General features: G+C 37.3%; 1 protein-coding gene across 1 annotated transcript in view; it reads left to right on the top strand.

Annotated features, from left to right (window-relative positions):
- The window catches only part of LOC134650812 (uncharacterized), a 34,248-nt gene extending 27,310 nt beyond the window's left edge, over positions 1-6,938 (top strand). The window contains exons 26-30 of the mRNA XM_063505746.1: positions 164-227; positions 477-528; positions 3,837-3,963; positions 4,273-4,433; positions 6,814-6,938. Of these exons, the coding sequence (XP_063361816.1) occupies positions 164-227; positions 477-528; positions 3,837-3,963; positions 4,273-4,433; positions 6,814-6,938 (529 nt within the window). The remainder of the gene's footprint in view (positions 1-163; positions 228-476; positions 529-3,836; positions 3,964-4,272; positions 4,434-6,813) is intronic.
- Positions 6,939-17,704: the final 10,766 nt, after the last annotated feature.

Here is a 17,704-nt window from a genome sequence, read left to right as displayed (position 1 = left end):
TGACAGCTTTATTTTCCGTCGCATGTTTCGCGCGGTGGGCAACATCTTTTTTTGTTCCCGTCTAATTTTTGGGCCTTTGGTACACCCCCACTACAAAAAGAATAAATTGTCACTTTGATCGTTTAAACCAATAATACCTCATTTAATGTTAAATTTATTTCAGAAAAGAATTCCGTGATGAATTTTTGGACGTACCGGTAATACCTAGCCCCAAATCAGTCGAAGAAGTAAGATCATTTTTGATTTAATAAAGATTAATATAATTTTGTCTGATTGTAGAACATTGCTTGGTCAAGTAGATAATAATCACTGTATTACTCGCTCCGCTCGCTCACTACGCTCGTGGTTCAATATTGGGATCTTTCGCTTGCTCGGGTACCTATCAATATTAGCACGAGCGGTTAAACAACAACTTTGCCCCCTTGTAAAACAAATAATTAACTATTTACTACCAGCGTTATTCTGATTTTTCACAGGAATCATTGACAGCTGAGTACATGGGTGAAGAGGCTGTTGAAATTAAAAAAGGTTAGTGAAGTGCATTGGTAATTAAATAAATACCTAGATGGACAATGTACGATGAAAATGAGAGATTGAGAGAGGGAGAGAGAGAGAGAGGGAGAGGGAGAGAGATAGAGAGATAGATAGATATAGTTGCACCAAGAAAAGTCTGCAGCGGATTTGATAGCGCACGCAGTGTAAGTGTTATTTATACGTCATAATTTCATAGAAGTTTGACGTTTAAAATGACACTTGGACTGCGTGGACTATCTAAATCGCTGCAGCCTTTTCACGGTCTGACTTTAGAGAATGAGAATGCATTAAAAATAAAGCGTGGTACTTACCTATTTTTTAATTTTTCTTTACCGTTATGACTAAATAACACACTTATTTAAATTGTATCTAAGGCAACAACGGAAAATGGTAATACGTAAAATAGGAAAATCTAAAAACTAAACAGTTGCATAAGTGTCGCCATCAATGCGATTTAGGGCTCATTTAGGCGATGCGAGTTTCATTACATTGCGGGTTTTGATCGGTCGGTTAAATTGAACGTAACCTACAGCCCGCAATGTAACTAAAATCGCATACGAGTTCGCGGGCCGTCTCAATCAGCCCTTATTGTTTAAAAAAAATCGTATAGTAACTGAGTAATGTAGCATAAATGTTAAAGAATAAAATATTGTACCTTATAATGATGTCTGTTTTGCAGAGGAAGAGGTGCCAGTTCGCCCTTCTCCTGTATCAGAAAGTGGACGTAAGTTCAAAAATATTTTAACCAGATTTGTTAAAATAATGTCAACAACATTTTGTTTTAGAATTACGTTGTTTTTTAACCGACTTCCAAATCTAAAAGGAGGAGGTTATCAATTCGGTTGTTTTTTTTTTATTTTTTTTATTTTTTTTTATGTTTGTTACTCCATATCTCCGTCATTGCTGGACCGATTTTGAATTTTTTTTTTTGATTGCATTTTATATGCTTACAGATTGGTCCCGTTTTTGTAAAAACCCAGTTCTGATGATGGGATCCATGAGGAATCGAGGGAACTCCTCAAATCTTAAAGGCATACATATAGTGATTTTTGTATTTTTATCAACAGATCAAGCATATACATTCAAAAAAGTGACATTTGATGAAGTGGAACTGCTGATGATGATCAGAACGGAACTCTTCAACGACGCATAGTACACGTTTGACGATTTGTCCTCTTCGTTATGTTTGTTAAGCAAGTTAAGTTTTTAAGCCACATTTTTGTCAAGCTCGAGTTCTGATGATGGGATCCATGAGGAATCGAGGGAACTCCTCAAATCTTAAAGGCATGCATATAGAGATTTTTGTATTTTCGTCAGAAAATCGAGCATTTTCATTAAAAACTGTCGCATTTGATGCAGTGGAACTGCTGATGATGATCAGAACAGAACTCTTCAACGACGCATAGTTCACGTTTGGCGATTTGTCCTCTTCGTTATGTTTGTTAAGCAAGTTAAGTTTTTAAGACACATTTTTGTCAAGCTCGAGTTCTGATGATTCCCATCATGTGACCACGAGGAATCGAGGGAACTCCTCCAATCTTAAAGGCATGCGTATAGATATTTTTGTATTTTCATCAGAAAATCGAGCATTTTCATTAAAAACTGTCTCATTTGATGAAGTGGAACTGCTGATGATGATCATAACGGAACTCTTCAACGACGCATAGCTCGCATTTGGCAATTTGTCCTTTTCGTTATGTTTGTTAAGCAAGTTAGGTTTTTAGGCACATTTATGTCAATCTCAAGTCTTGAACATGGGATCCATGAGGAATAGAGGGAACTTCTAAAATCTTAAAGGCATACGTATAGAATTTTATATATTTTCATCAGAAAATCAAGCATTTACATTACAAACTGTGGCATTTGATGAAGTGGAACTGCTGATGATGATCAGAACAGAACTCTTCGACGACGCATAGTACACGTTTTGTGATTTTGAATTTCGATTTTGACTTGGACTGGGCCCCGGACTCCGGACACGGACCCGTACTCGGACTCGGATCCGGACTCGGATCCGGACATGGACCCGGACCTTGTCCCGGAAAATCACTATGGTACCTAAACTAAACATACCACTATGATTACCATAAAATGTATACATATTACCAAATAAAGTATAAGCGCCGTTAAGTGGGTCCAGGCTAGTAGTTAGAGAAGTCGGTTTTTTTCTATTAAAGATTATCATCATCATCTTCCTTGCGTTATCCCAGCTTTTTGCCACGGCCCGTGGGAGCCTGGGGTCCGCTTGGCAACTAATCGCAGGAATTGACGTAAGCACTAGTTTTTACGAAAGCGACTGCCATCTGACCTTCCAACCCAGTGGGTAAACGAGGCCTTATTGGGATTAGTCTGGTTTCTTCGCGATGTTTTCCTTCACCGAAAAGCGACTGGCAAATATCAAATGATATTTCGTACAACCGTTTGAACCCGCGACCTCCAGAATTAAAGTTCCACGCTCTTACCGCTAGGCCACCATCGCTTTTATGATACCTGCAGTTTTTAATATTTTAATTTAAATACGGTATTTGGGAAAGACCAGAGTATACAATGCGTTTGCGATGTTTATTGCCTTCATTAGAAATATTATAAAGTCAACCGGCATTGGCCATCGAATGTAGAGAATTTTAAATCCCATAACCTAGGTAAGTATAGTATCACATGGATAGATAGAATAGAATAGAATAGAATATAATATAATTTATTCGTAAGCACAGACAATAAATAATATGAAAGAAACACAAAATAAGATTAAAGTGCCACGAAATGGCCTCATCTCAGCATGTTGCTGGTGGCTTCCAGCGCTGGTCTTCCAATGAGACCATCAAGTGAGAAGAATCACGGAGGGTAACAGACAAGAAGAAAAAGACATCAAATAACGTAGAGTGAATAAATAGTAAAATAAAAGTTACACATAAGGAAGATACAACATAACGACTATATTAAATTAAATTAAGACTATTTTATACATATAAAACAACATTAAAACATTTCCCTATTCAGATTGAGTTTTATTTTAGTCGTCTTTTTATGCAAAAAAAGAAACGAAATGAAAATTTCCGTTGAGTTACGATAATACCATACGTCTTCACAACTAAGAGGAATATTTTTTAGGACATTCCTATGGTAAAATTACACATTTTTTGTACAGAATAGGTACCTATCAATCCACCAAATGTTGGTCAAAATCTAACGAAAAAAAAATCGACATCAAATTAAAAACAATCCTGCTTTCAGAGCGTCGTAATACTTGTAATAACTTTTACTAAGGTATAAATATCTTCAGGGCCTATTTTATTTTCCAGTGCTCGAAATGTCCGTGGAAAGCGAGGAAGAGACTAAATTTCTAACACTACCTGAGGCACTGAAAGATAAATTTGTGCCTCTACCATTCATACCTCTATGCCTGAAAGAGACAGTGGAAGACGAAAGGTAAGTTTATCCAAAATAACAGGCCAGATGACAAGTTTTGTTAATAGTATCAGTTGATCAGGTTTGTTTTGTGAACCAAATATGTATGCGGTAAAATCCGTCTGCGGAGAAATTCCGTGCAGAAGCTCGTTTTGCAAACAACAGTTCATTATTGTTAAGTTCCTCGATATACAGCGATTGCTTTAAGTTCCATGAGTCAAAATCACCTGTTGCTTTGTAGCCGACGGTTGAAAAAATACGCTCTTGAACGGAATTCCCGCTGACGAGTTAGGCCGATCTATGAAATAGCCTTATCTATCCTTCCTTCAGGGTATTGGTAACACCAGAAATGGCAGAAGCCGGCAAAGCAGAGAGGCTCTTACGTTTCGAAAATGCCCTGAATCGCATGAGAGAACTGCAGGAGCACAACAAAATACATGTTCTTGGTCAACATAGGAAACGGTGTAATCTGCTGGCCAAGTTGTTTGTGGGTGAGTATTCTTGATTAATTGATTGATCGATCGATTGATCCTGTTGGACCCTAATTACAAGTCATCGTGAGTATTTCCCACAGCGCCAAGAACGCTTATAGTTTTTATGACGTCAGTGTTTCATACTTTCAAGTAAGGTATATTGGCACACCTGCGCTTATGAATCATAATTATTTAGTATTCAGTATTCAGTTCTTTATTTGCGAATATAGACAAAAGCCATGCAAATACAATAATAAAATATCAAATAAATACTTAATCAATCAGTCAACAATAAAAACATTATAACAATAACAAAAACAAAGAAGAAATCCAGAAATAAAACATTACCAACAGTTAACAAATAAATTAGATTGCTTAATTAATTGTAAGTATAAATAAAGTGAGATTGTCAAAACAGTTATAATTTGGTCCAGAATTTCATAAAATATTCGTATCAATAAGAAGGATTTAAACTATGTCAAAATATGAAATTAATTAAAATTGGGTAAAATAATTTAATCAAAAAATCGAGTATAATATTCGTTTAGGCTGTAAAAGGGCCTACACACAAGATAGTTTTTAAGTTTTTTACTAAATATTTGGAGATTTTCAGCTGTCTTTATGTCATCATCTAGTTCGTTCATCATCATCATGTAGACGTATACATAATATAATTGCTGTTGTTGACACTGCCAGAAAGTTCTAAATCTCTAGCCGAAGCCAGTCGCGCAATGTCGTGGCCAACGCGTCATGGCGTTGTTCATAAATGTCAATCAAATCTTACTAACGGTTGGTAATCTTTTGTCCTTATCCGTCATTTTGACATTTCCTTTTCTTAGAAGTTCCTAAGTTTTATGAATAAGGGAGTAATACGTTTTACCAAAGACATATATGTAACTCCGTATAATATACGAAGTTACATATGTATTTATTAAGATGAATTAAGTCTAAGGAAAAAACGTGCCAGGGAAATCAAGAAAGTCATTCTAGGATAGATGGCGCACACACCTTTGGCCTATGCTCGGCTAGATGGCGTTGACGACACCGTTTGATACTTAACAATTTTAACACGTAAGTAGGTATTAGTGAAAGAACATGTGTCAGAATAATATAAAAATAAAAAAATCATTTATTCATATATACATACATTTTTTTGCTACTTTTATATTCATAATCATATTCCTTTATTGATAAAATTACAAACTTTACATGTCAAAAATTAATACTTATAACACTGATTTAAACTTTCACGATTTTTACACATTATTAAATTATACAACGGGACTTAATCGCGTATCTAAGTTTTAAGATTTACCTCCGACGTTTCGAGGACGGCGTTGTCCCCGTGGTCTCGGAGAAGACTGGCTTAAGTTGACATCAGCATCGTCTAACCGCGCGAGTTTTTCGAACTACCCGCACTTGGTCTTGTTTATCCGCTTGAACGTTTTGCGCACTAGGGATATCACTCTGTCGACACACAACACTAACGATATTCGATTTATCGACTGTCGATATTCGTTTACGCTTACATTTACTAATGACTGGATTGCATGTGGATGAGATCTTGAAACCCTCGTCCCGATTGAAATTACTATGTTTTTTGATTTCAATGGCTTCCCGTACTTTCCTGCTGTAGAAATGACGATCCGTGGACAGGATTTTAGGGTTATGCAGCTCAATCCAGTGGTTTGGTCCTGACTCCAGTAAATGCTCAGCCACGGCAGACTTGTTCACCTGACGATTTTTGACAGCTGCAATATGTTCCTTAACTCTTTCTGCTATTGTGCCTTGGAGGATATAATCAAACGGAGACGCCATGTCTGTAATTTTCTGTACAAAACAGTCTGCCGATTTTTGCGGGGGAGGGGAACGTCAAATGTATGCGTAACGTAAAAATAGCCATGTCAGATAAACGTCAGTCCATACATTGTGTATGACCGTTGGCCGCCTATTTTCGACAGAGGGGAAAGCCTGTTAATGGCTACTCCGTTTAGTTGTATCCTCCAAGTATTGTGCGCTTTGTTTCTCCGATATAGGAACTACCACAACTGCAATCAATTTTGTAAACGCCAGGTGACTGATACGGAATAATATAATTAATACTAATAATAAATTAATACTTATAATTAGTCAATTACAATTCATTAATATACCTATTATTCATCAGTTTAAGTAAAATAAAACACTATTATAATAATCAACATAATTCGAATAAATAAAATAAATTAAAAAATTCAACACGTTACGTATACGTTTTCATTTTTAGTTTTAATCGTGTGTCGATAGATGGCAGTAAATTGACTTTGACTACAAAATTTACGATGACAGTAAACCCTCTACATTATCTATTCTCTTTGTTTTTACGAATGGCGGCCAACTGTACTTGTATTATCCATAGATGCAAGTTGGACACCAGAACTACATCAAGTCCTAGAAGAAAGAGACGAAGCTATCGCGCAAGGAGCACTCGATTTAGCTGATGGTGCACAAAGGAAGAAGTTAGAACAGAAGAAAAAACAATGATTTGTCACGGTTTTGTAAGTTAAGAGGAAAGGGGACGGCCGTTTCTCCATACAAACGTAGTCCTCATTTTCCTCTCTGGATATTGACATTATGGAAAATATTTTTACATAATTGGATGTGTTATTAACCATAGCTATGCCCCTACGTTTGAGTTTTTTCGATTTTTTGATTACTAAATAATACTTTAACTTGATAAGAGATATAATAAATAAATTCTCTTCTCAGAGATATAAAAAATAAAATCTCTTATCAAGTTAAATTGCCTACTGCAGAAGGGACAAAAAAGTTTCTTCTAGGTTCTTTTTTCATTCAATACTGTTTTCGCGATTAGTACTCAGTATATTTATTTATTTTAATCTTTATTGTACAATACATGCAGGTACAAATGGCGGACTTAATGCGTTAAGGCATTCTCTACCAGTCAACCAATGGGTCAAAGTGTAGCTGTGTGTGTGTAATATTATGTAAAACTTTCGCGTTTTGAACACGTATTAAATCACATTAAATAAAGTTCGCGATAGACTTCACCTCAACTCTCCTGCCGATGCCTAAAACTTACAGTAAATTAACTACTTATAAAACTTTATTAAGAATTCGAAGTCCCCTATAGATAGGTTGGTTATTTCTTTTTTTTTATACATGGAAATCTTTGATTTAGTTTGTCGTGTTTTTTTAGCTAGTGGACCCCATGGTGTATATGATTAAGTATACAAATTTAAAATAAACTTTAATTTGAACGTTTAAGTTTTAAAACATGTTTTCTGTTTTTAAGAAGTGACAAAAGTTTGTAAGCAAAGAGCGTAAGGTTAAGTTCTTAAGTTTTTAATAAAGTTGTTTTTGTTCGCCAAGTTTTCCTTTGTTTCTATTTCTGAATAATTAATTTTAATACTTGTTAATAATAGAGCGCGGTATGCCTCCGAAGTTCTCAGGGCTATAACCGCGAAAATCTAAGCTCGCAAATTGCGCGCATCTTTCTCTGTCACTCTAATTACGCCTTCATTGGAGTATAAGAGAAAGATCTCCGCAATTTGCGAATTTCGGTTTTCGCGGTAGACCCTCAGGTCTGAAATTATACGATATTCCTTCAGTACTTTAGGAATTAACTTTTGCGGTGTGCTTCAAAGTTGGATTTATGTTTTGTGAACGTTTGTGTGTAAAATTGATTGCCAAAATGCTCACTTTGGCTTGGGTGAGGCTGAGGCAAACTTTTCAGTTGTGTTTATTATTATTTATGAACCGCAAAGCATCATATTTATTTCATTATCTCTCTCTACCAATCACAATATAGATTCTTATAAATTGACGTTAATATAATTTGTACTGTAGGTAATCATATGGTGTGAAATAAATAAATATAATCTAATCTAATCTAAAAGAATATGGTGGTATGGTGGACTCTATCAAAGACATGATGGAAATATGCGCTATCAACGGATAAGTCTCGGTAGCTCAGTTGGTAGGCGGCGGACTGGTATCCCGATCTCGCGAGTTCGAGTCTCGCCCGAGACAGTGAACTTTTTTAATTTTCCTTTATTTCTAAGCTTTGTGGGTAAACATAATTAAAAATACATTTATATTGGAAAGTGAGCTTTTTGGGCTTTATGTTTTTTTCATGTTTTTTCTTGTTGAAAATCCAACTAGTGTGAAGTGAGTTAAGTATTCATTCACTGGTACACTTACCCTATTTACTTACAAACACAAACTAACGTGTGACAGCACTGATCAGAGGCATCAGAGCACGATCACGATTCAATCGGCCGCAGACTATCGATTGATTATGTCGAGCGTCACAGCCCTGTGGCAAATAAACAAGCACGGTTGTTAATTCTATGCCAACTTAATACCTATTTACTTATTTATACAGGCCATGCCTAGTGCGGGGTTCACTGTAACGTGGCTGTTAATCTTTTTTTTTTGGTCAATAAAAATATTGTTATATGAGCCTAGCTAGAGTGTCCCACTGCTGGGCAAAGGCCCCCCCTCCCTTTCCGCGTATCCCGGTCTTGACCCGTCTCCCACCAGTTCCTATTAAAGGCGTCAAGGTCATCTCGACGCCGTCGAGGTTTGCCGCGACCCCGGATTTTATGTGGGGCCCAGTTGGTTGTTATTTTAGCCCACATGCCACATATGGCAAACGTGTCCCGCCCAATGACCCAGTCAGTCCCACTTCAGCTTGGCGGCTGTTTCAGAATGGACTTTTGAAATGAGATATGCTATCCAAACAGTTTTGAATTCACGGTTAGTTCACTAGACTTATATCTGTCGGCGGCAGATCGTAAAATCGGGCATATCGAGATATTCCTAGGCATATCATGAAACGCCGCCATTTCATGATCTGACTAAGATTAACCCAGGCGTATCACGATCTGCCTTATAAAAGAGGCGGCAGATCGGTCAGACCAATGTATTCGTTGATATTCCTAGCTTCATACCGGGCGCATCGTAAAATAATTGATGAGATATTCCTAGGCATATCATGAAATGCCGGCGTTTCATGATCTGCCTAGGAATATCACCCCTTGAGGTTTGCACGATATGGCTGGTCGTCGCTAGGCAGATCATGAAATGCCGGCGTTTCATGATCTGCCTAGGAATATCACCCATTGAGGTTTGCACGATATGGCCGGTGGTCGCGCTAGGCAGATCATGAAATGCCGGCGTTTCATGATCTGCCTAGGAATATCACCCCTTGAGGTTTGCACGATATGGCTGGTCGTCGCTAGGCAGATCATGAAATGCCGGCGTTTCATGATCTGCCTAGGAATATCACCCCTTGAGGTTTGCACGATATGGCTGGTCGTCGCTAGGCAGATCATGAAATGCCGGCGTTTCATGATCTGCCTAGGAATATCACACCCTACTTATTTGATATGCCTAAACGTCGCTAGGCAAATCGTCAAACGTTGATGTTTGAACGATATGGCTGGTAGTCGCTAGTCAGATCATGAAATGGCGGCGTTTCATGGTATGCCTAGGAATATCTCGATATGGCCGATTTTACGATCTGCCTCCGACATATCGACCGGGATATGAACCGTGATTACCTCTTGTATTGTTCAACTTGAAAACAATACAAAAGGTAATCATGGTTCATATCCCGGTAGATAAAAGTGTAATGCCATCCAAAAACCATATTCTGCGGTAAAAAACATTGACATGGGGAAGGCCTTTTTCCGGACGAAAAGGGTTAACCAATCGCCCGTGTGCGCCAGACCTATCCTAATCAGAGCACGCCCGCTGCAGACTGCGCTCGTTCACGGTTCACTCGTCAGCACACATGCGACTGTATCGATTTTCTAATTTCAAAGTGCAAGAGACAAACCGGCATTTAGGATTGTTACAGACAGTTACACATTCGAGAAATTGAGCGAGTGGCATTATGCATTATGTCATACAGTGTGTAAATCTAATACGGGCGAATATTTAAACGGTGGTTAGCATAGGACCTAGAAGTACATTGTGATAATTTTTGCTCAGAAAGACAATGTATTAATCATACAAAGTAATTCGGCCCGCAATGTAAAGTAACACATAAGTGACGAGATACATATGAGCTTATTAAAGTAACTGTCAACGCTTGTTGCGTATAATCTAGTAATGTCATGTCATATTGTCTCGTAATTTTTGCATGCTGCAAAATACCACACTGTATATTACTAAAAACCCCGCATTGAAAGCGATTTCACCGGTGTTCTGACTAACGACTCACGCGAGCGGTGACACTAAGTCCTTACGCAAACACTCCAGTTTGCTTTGACCAGCGGCGCGCGGCTGAGCGAGTGGCTCCGACGCAATAACTCTGATATTGCCCGCCACACACATAGAGTAGGGCTTGGATGAAGCGCGACACTTCGCGACATTCGCGACACTCGAAAGTTAGTTGTCAATTGAAATCTTCCCTTTCCTGTATAATAATTTTTAGTTATTATCCCCTGGAGCGCCCCAGAATTACCATAGTATGGAACTCCTATACTAGTTACTAGCACACGTGTCTTGTTAGGGCGCTCCACGGGTTATAAGATAGATATATGTATCATGATTTCTTTTTCTTGAACTCCCCATCGGCACACAAACCTCCTCAAGGTTTTGCCCACGATGGGTCCTGTAATATTAACATGCATATAACTTGTATTATTCAATAAATTAAAAAAAAAAAGTCCCCGAAAACCTATAAAATGACTACCATTACAAATTATACAAGAAAAATCATTGACCAGTAGAATGAATCTAAAATAATGATTTTCTTCAAACTTAACTGAGAACAACTGTATGTTTTTAAAAAACACTTGTTTTTTTGCTTAGTAGAGTCCTTATAAAAACAGTCAAGTTTGCTTTGATCAGCCGCGCGGCTGAGCGAGTGGCTCCGACGCAATAACTTATATTGCCCACCATACACATAGAGTAGTACAGGGAAGAGACGCGATACACCTCCAAAGTAAGAATTAACCAGAAATCCCGCCCCCGAAAACCCCGCAAAACCTTGAAAATGACTACTATCACAACTTTTACAAGAAATCATGAGCTACTCTCATAAATCCAAAATAGTCATAAAAAACCTAACTTTGCCACCCGGAACGTATTTCAAATCCTAGCTATTGAATGAACAACTAAACTCCCATAATAGCCATAGTACAAGTTATGATGGAATTATGATTTAAGATCCTACTAAAGGCAAATTTAGGAGTTTTTTAGCCAACTCATATTTTGATAACGGGGTTAGATGATATCTGACGTGCTGTCTGTTTTTTTTATTTCACTTACTCTGTGCCGCATCGAAATCTGCACGGTTCACTTCTTATTGGATTCTGTATGGAGCCCTCTGGATGGACCTTTATTATTATTTGCCTTTCAGCTATCCGTGGAGACGGCACTCTTTCATTGAGGACTCCGGATGTTATAAATGGGAGCATTACTTTTCAGTAGTATAGAGAATACTGATGACAAACAAAAGTTCATTTATTTTATATTCAGCCAACAACTGCCTATAGATAAACAGGGTTATAGTCTGTGCGGAAAGAGAAGAGACCTGGAATGTATGGGGCCCAATACATTCCACGACTCTTCTCTTTCCGAACAGACTCTATTCAGAAACGACTGCTAAGTTAATCAGCTGATGATCGTCGTTTGTCCCTCTCTATGGCATAACGAGATATACTTAGGGACAAACGACGATCATCAACTTAGCAGCCGTTAACACCATAGAAGTTACTGTAAAATTTTTTGTGACACATTGTTATCCTGACTGTACTTCTTCTCATTTCCATGTCTATAAAGAAGGTACTTCTGGAGACCTTTCTAACGAGCCTAAGCTCGATGTTCTTATGTGTTCTTCCATCGATGAGTTCATTAAGGGTTCCGACTGTATCATCAGATGAATTCCATACAGTTAAGGGGCCGATCACTGATTAACAGTTAACTCAGTTATAACAAAGAATTTACAGTTCCGAACAACTGACAGGCCGATATCGTCCGGCGGACTGGTAATCAGTGGGCTACTTTAGAGTTTCTGTGTTTCAACTATGAATAGCAATTTCAAAATAGGTAGTGCTGACATTAGAACAATGCAATCAGAATTGACATCGATCGCTATCAGAGATGACAACGAGAACCCGGTTCAATTTTAACCTGAGCCAGATGCAACCCATTTACGCTTTGTACCGAAAATTTGAAAGCCGTTCGGAAGCTCAAATAGATTGATCTAATAGACTAGGAGCTAGCGCGTTTTTATTTATTACATTTTATTATTCAAAATAGATTCATAACATAACATTAACTACCAGTGGATACCAAGGCACTGCGAAACTACAACAAAGCAAACTGAAATAAATGGTAACACCACTAATTTCTGAAAGAGCTACGTATTTGTATGATTCCATGTACATATGTATATTTTTTAAATCAAATTTCTATTACACCTTATGTGTATAATTGCATGAATTCTATAGTAATTTAAATTATTATTTTTTTCCTTATTTTTAATTATAAGATGTAATTTTTTTGAAAAGATGTGTCCCGCTGAGTTTGTTGCCGGTCCCATATTGGGATACCCTCCTCCAATTGAGGGGGGAGTTAAATCTTCTCGGGGCAGAGGTGTAGGGTTGGAGCCGGTCTAGCTTTATTTGACGTTCATAAGCGCATTGTAATTATGCCTAGTTGAATAATCTTTGAATAATGAATAATCTTTTATCTTATCTTATCTTAATTCAACTTGGGCGACGACGTAACTGCGTGGCTCTGTTGCGTCTTGCGTTTTCTGATCCGGTTCAGCAGGTTGCCCCGGAACCACAGCAAATACGACACCCTTCGGCCAGAAGTCCGTACTTGCGATGGTATCCTGCAGCGGCCGCGGCACGCGCACCACAAACGAACTGGCGGCATAGCCAAGGTGACGATCGCTCGCGCTTCGTTATCGTTTTAATGTCTATCACTCTTCCATATTAGTGTGACAGTGCTGTCACTGTCACACTAATATGGAAGAGTGCTTGCTTGCTAATATGGAAGAGTGAGTGTTTTGCTTTTCGTTTGCTACGGAGCGTTAGCGACTGGCATGTTGTGTACGGGGCCTGAAGTGCACTTATTGGCGCGACCGAAGCTGGTGCACCCTCAGCATGTAGCCACAGTCTTTATTTTCTTTGATGTAAGTATGATAATTAGATAATGAGGTCAACAAAACTGCTTCACTTAAGTAATTTGCTATACTATCCAACTAAAAAGGTTCATTCACTGCTGACACAGGCTGACTCCATCGACGAACTGCCGCCAGACGCCTGGATCCAGTACTTATGATAGTATAACCAACTAGCTGCCTAGTTTCGTTGCTCCTATTATCATATATTTTCCGAGGCTATCTCTCCGTGTACAGAGGCTACACAATCCATTGTTTGTGAGCTTACAATGTTACCTATTTCCGATATCCGGTTCGAGATAATTTATTCATTGTTCGCTGTCCGACTGAATAGGTGCAAGTATCTCAAATTCAAACTGTACGCTTTATTCACAGATCTATAATGTACAAATTGCCCAAATATCAAGTGTGACCTAAATCTACCTATATCAATACATGGTGTCATTGGAGGTATTTAATTCAGAAATAATAATGTGATTGCGTCAATTATTTGCTTTAGTAACCGGTATGTGCCAAAATATATACCTACCCACCGTATCTCTTGAATACCTACAGCTTTTGTTCTCATTCCGCTAACCTTACGTTTTGGTACGGTCACCATCAAATGTATCGGAACGGTCAAGGCGTTCACAATAGTTATTTTCGATACAAGTGCGAAAAAGAGGAAATTCGAAACGAGTGGCGATAAATTAAAACACGACCCACGACCGAACAACGTTTTACAGTACATATGGCACTTTAAAGTTTCGACATACGCACGAAAAGTGCTATTTTACGCACTAGTGCCCCATATGTACTGTAAATATCTGAACACGCCTCTATTGTCAAAGCGTTAGAGTTCGTGTTCAGATATTGTGAACACCTTGGTCGCTCCAATATATCTGATGGCGAATGTACATTCAAGTAGCCGTTATGATACTCAAAAGTGGTCTTATGATGAAATAAATTTTACCACCACTCAAATCAAGTTGATTTAAATAGATACCTATCACTCTCAGTCATTTAATAAACAAATTGAAAAGGTCTAGTAGGAAAAAAACATTAGCTAGATACGTAAGTACACTTTTCTACCCGATACTGTGACCCACGAGGAATCCTATAGACAGTTTGAAATTACAAACCTACAAACTGTATTTGATTCTTAAAATAAAGCCATAGCAGAGCATTAGGTGTCGGGTTCTGTTGATCACCCTTAAGGTAAGGAACCTCAAAAAGTGTGAATGTAATTCAATAATAGTCCTTAATTGACTACCAGTGTACTTTTCCTATGCTGTAACAGTAACCATCAAGCCACAATGATAAGTAATCAATTTTCTCCGGCCTTCCAGTTTTGCGACACACATCCATTATAGGAAATTGTACCTTAAAGAGTACTATTACGGTTTAAACTTCTTAGTTCAACGTCTGTGACTACAAACGCCGTTTTATATCTTTTGAGGTGTCGTATCACGCCGTTTAAATTCAGTCTGATTTCAATTTTAACCTGATTATATTAAGGTCGTATTTTATGTGTTTAACTCGAGATTTTTAAGACTAAGTAAGGATTATAGATAACACGCCATTAGCGGAGGTGCCATCAAACTACACTTAGCGGAATGACGGTTATGTTAAGTGTTTTTAAACTATCAATTTGTATACTGTTTTCTTGATTCAGGGTTGAATCAAATAAACTTTATAGAAAAGTTTAATTATTCAGGCACTTTCATGTAGGTACTACACGTTACTTACTCCGCTTACTCGTATTAAAAGGTCTTGTGGGGTAAGATAAACACAAGTAGTTTATTTTTCCCGGGGCAAAATGACAACCATGTTCTTCGACTCCAACCCAACCCCATGTAACATATCTTTTATATCTTTTTCTAGGTACTTATTCTTTTTTTGTTACTTGGTCAAGTATTGTTTCATGATACTTGCGAGTGACACCATATTTTATGCTTAGAACCTTTACTTAATGTAAGCTGGCAGCGATTTTGATAGCGCAGATAAAATTATGACGTTTACTTAACACTTGCACAGTTTGTGCTTAACTTAACTTGGTCTAATTCTATTGGTTCGTCTAGTGATTTACTCGCTCGCTACCTAATTGACACCCCAGTTCAGATCCAACCCCATTAAAACCCCGATAGCATGCGATGTCAGAATCCATTGCTGCCGCAGCCCCCATTAAATATCGTTCAACAGAACTGTCAGCCGAAAATTACTAAGGTCATTTAAAAGGCTTTAAGTGCTTATGAGAAAATTGAGAGCCTCTGGAAGTTTGACAGGCAAACGTGGGTAGATGTGAATAACTTTGTGTAGGTAGGGTGAAGGGATCGAATACCGGTATTTTTGTATGGGTAAGGTTAACGGTATTTTTTCGTTATTTGTTAATTAGTCGGGACGGGTTGATTAAATTCAAATTGAATATTATATTCTATTCGATTCGCTGTTTTGTCCATATTGACACTTACGAGCAATGAAAATGGGATACTTGGTAAAAAGGATTCTTTAACGTGATGTTAAAAAATGTTAACCCGGGAAATTGAGTTACTTACCGTGTCCGTTATATCCAGAGATCGGACAGATTGGCGTCATTGCTCGCAAGAATGTGGACATGACTCCAAATTTGATTAAATAATTAATCATTTAATTAATTTTTTACCTGTAATTTAATTTTGTTCCCTAGTCAATAAATAGCACTTAAATATATTTTTGATATAAAAAAATAAGTACCTACAGAAAATTTGGAAAACATACTGAATATTTTTTTTAATAAATTTACATTATAAGAACTCTTTGTGTTATTTATTGATTAGGAATCAAAATTAAACCTCAGGTAAGAAATTAATTAAATTATTAATTATTTAATCAATTTTGGTGTCATGTCCACATTATTGTGAGCAATGTCGCAAATTTGTCCGATCTCTGGTTATATCTGTATCTCCGTTTTAGTAACATGTATGTTTAATGTTCATTGGCCACCCTACTGGGCACTGTTTCTTGTAAAGTGACCAAGAATGTAGGAAAATAAATCCAACCAAAATTAAAATCCATGTTTGATTGTTACCCATGGAAATTTCAAGAATTTCCTCCTGGACCATAATCCAAGAATCCCACATCTTTCAACGAAAACATCACAATGTATGTAACTATTCACGTAGCCAAGTCGATACCCGACAAGACACGGTTCTATGTGAAACGTACTATTGTACCCTTGTCTCTGACGCCTGACAGCTCAACTATTATTCTCAGCGCGATTGTGTTCAAAATGTACGCTTTAAAATTATATTTTGTTGTACACCTTTGAATATGGCAGGCGTATGTGGATTGTAGGTAGGTACACGTACTAGAAAATATATGTAAATAGGTATTACAAGTCTCATTATAGGTGTTGACAAAAAAATGGTTAAATGTGTTTCAAGGCTAATTCTTCATTAGCTGGATACTTCCACGTTAGTTCACTGCACAATAAGGAACAAAAAGTAAAATAAAAAACTTGGAATGCTTCAGCTGATCATAAAGTGGGCGACAATTTTACCACGGTATTTTTTATCGGCACGTATTTAACCGGTCAACTAATTAATCGATTTTGGGTAGTTTAAAAATATAGAAATGGCTACTAAAATTAATAGTTTGGCAACAAAAACGGAGTCTTAAAATATTTCAATATGAGCTGTATTTTAAAGCCGTTACAGCATTTGAATATTTTTAGGCAGGTACCAAGTATTTATTTGGCAACTGAATTAATATATTGGAGACTATTTATGAAGCACATTTTAAAAAGATAACGGCTATCTATTAATTCAAAAATGAAGTTCTTTTAAAATATTTTGTTTGGTCATTACACGGTCAACCTAATTCGCTCAACCTCGCTTCGCTCGTCGTCGCACCTATCTGTTGACTCTAGCAGAACACAGTGGTAACTATTGAAATTAGTAATTAAAAATTTAAAGATCTAATGGTATAATGGCCATTAGGCGTTTCATAATTAAAAATTTCGACTAAATATAAGTATACTAACCATTGCGTATTGGTAAATTAATTTGAGGTGTTTTGTGTAAAAAGTGACCAATATTCATTAAATTTAACTGCTTTCGTGTTAAAATACTACCTAGCTGAAAACGATATGCTCAGTTATGATTAGTTGATTACTTAGGTGTGA

Source organism: Cydia amplana, chromosome 9, assembly GCF_948474715.1.
Source record: "Cydia amplana chromosome 9, ilCydAmpl1.1, whole genome shotgun sequence".
Classification (NCBI taxonomy): domain Eukaryota; kingdom Metazoa; phylum Arthropoda; class Insecta; order Lepidoptera; family Tortricidae; genus Cydia; species Cydia amplana.
This window is presented reverse-complemented; position numbering and strand designations above follow the sequence as displayed.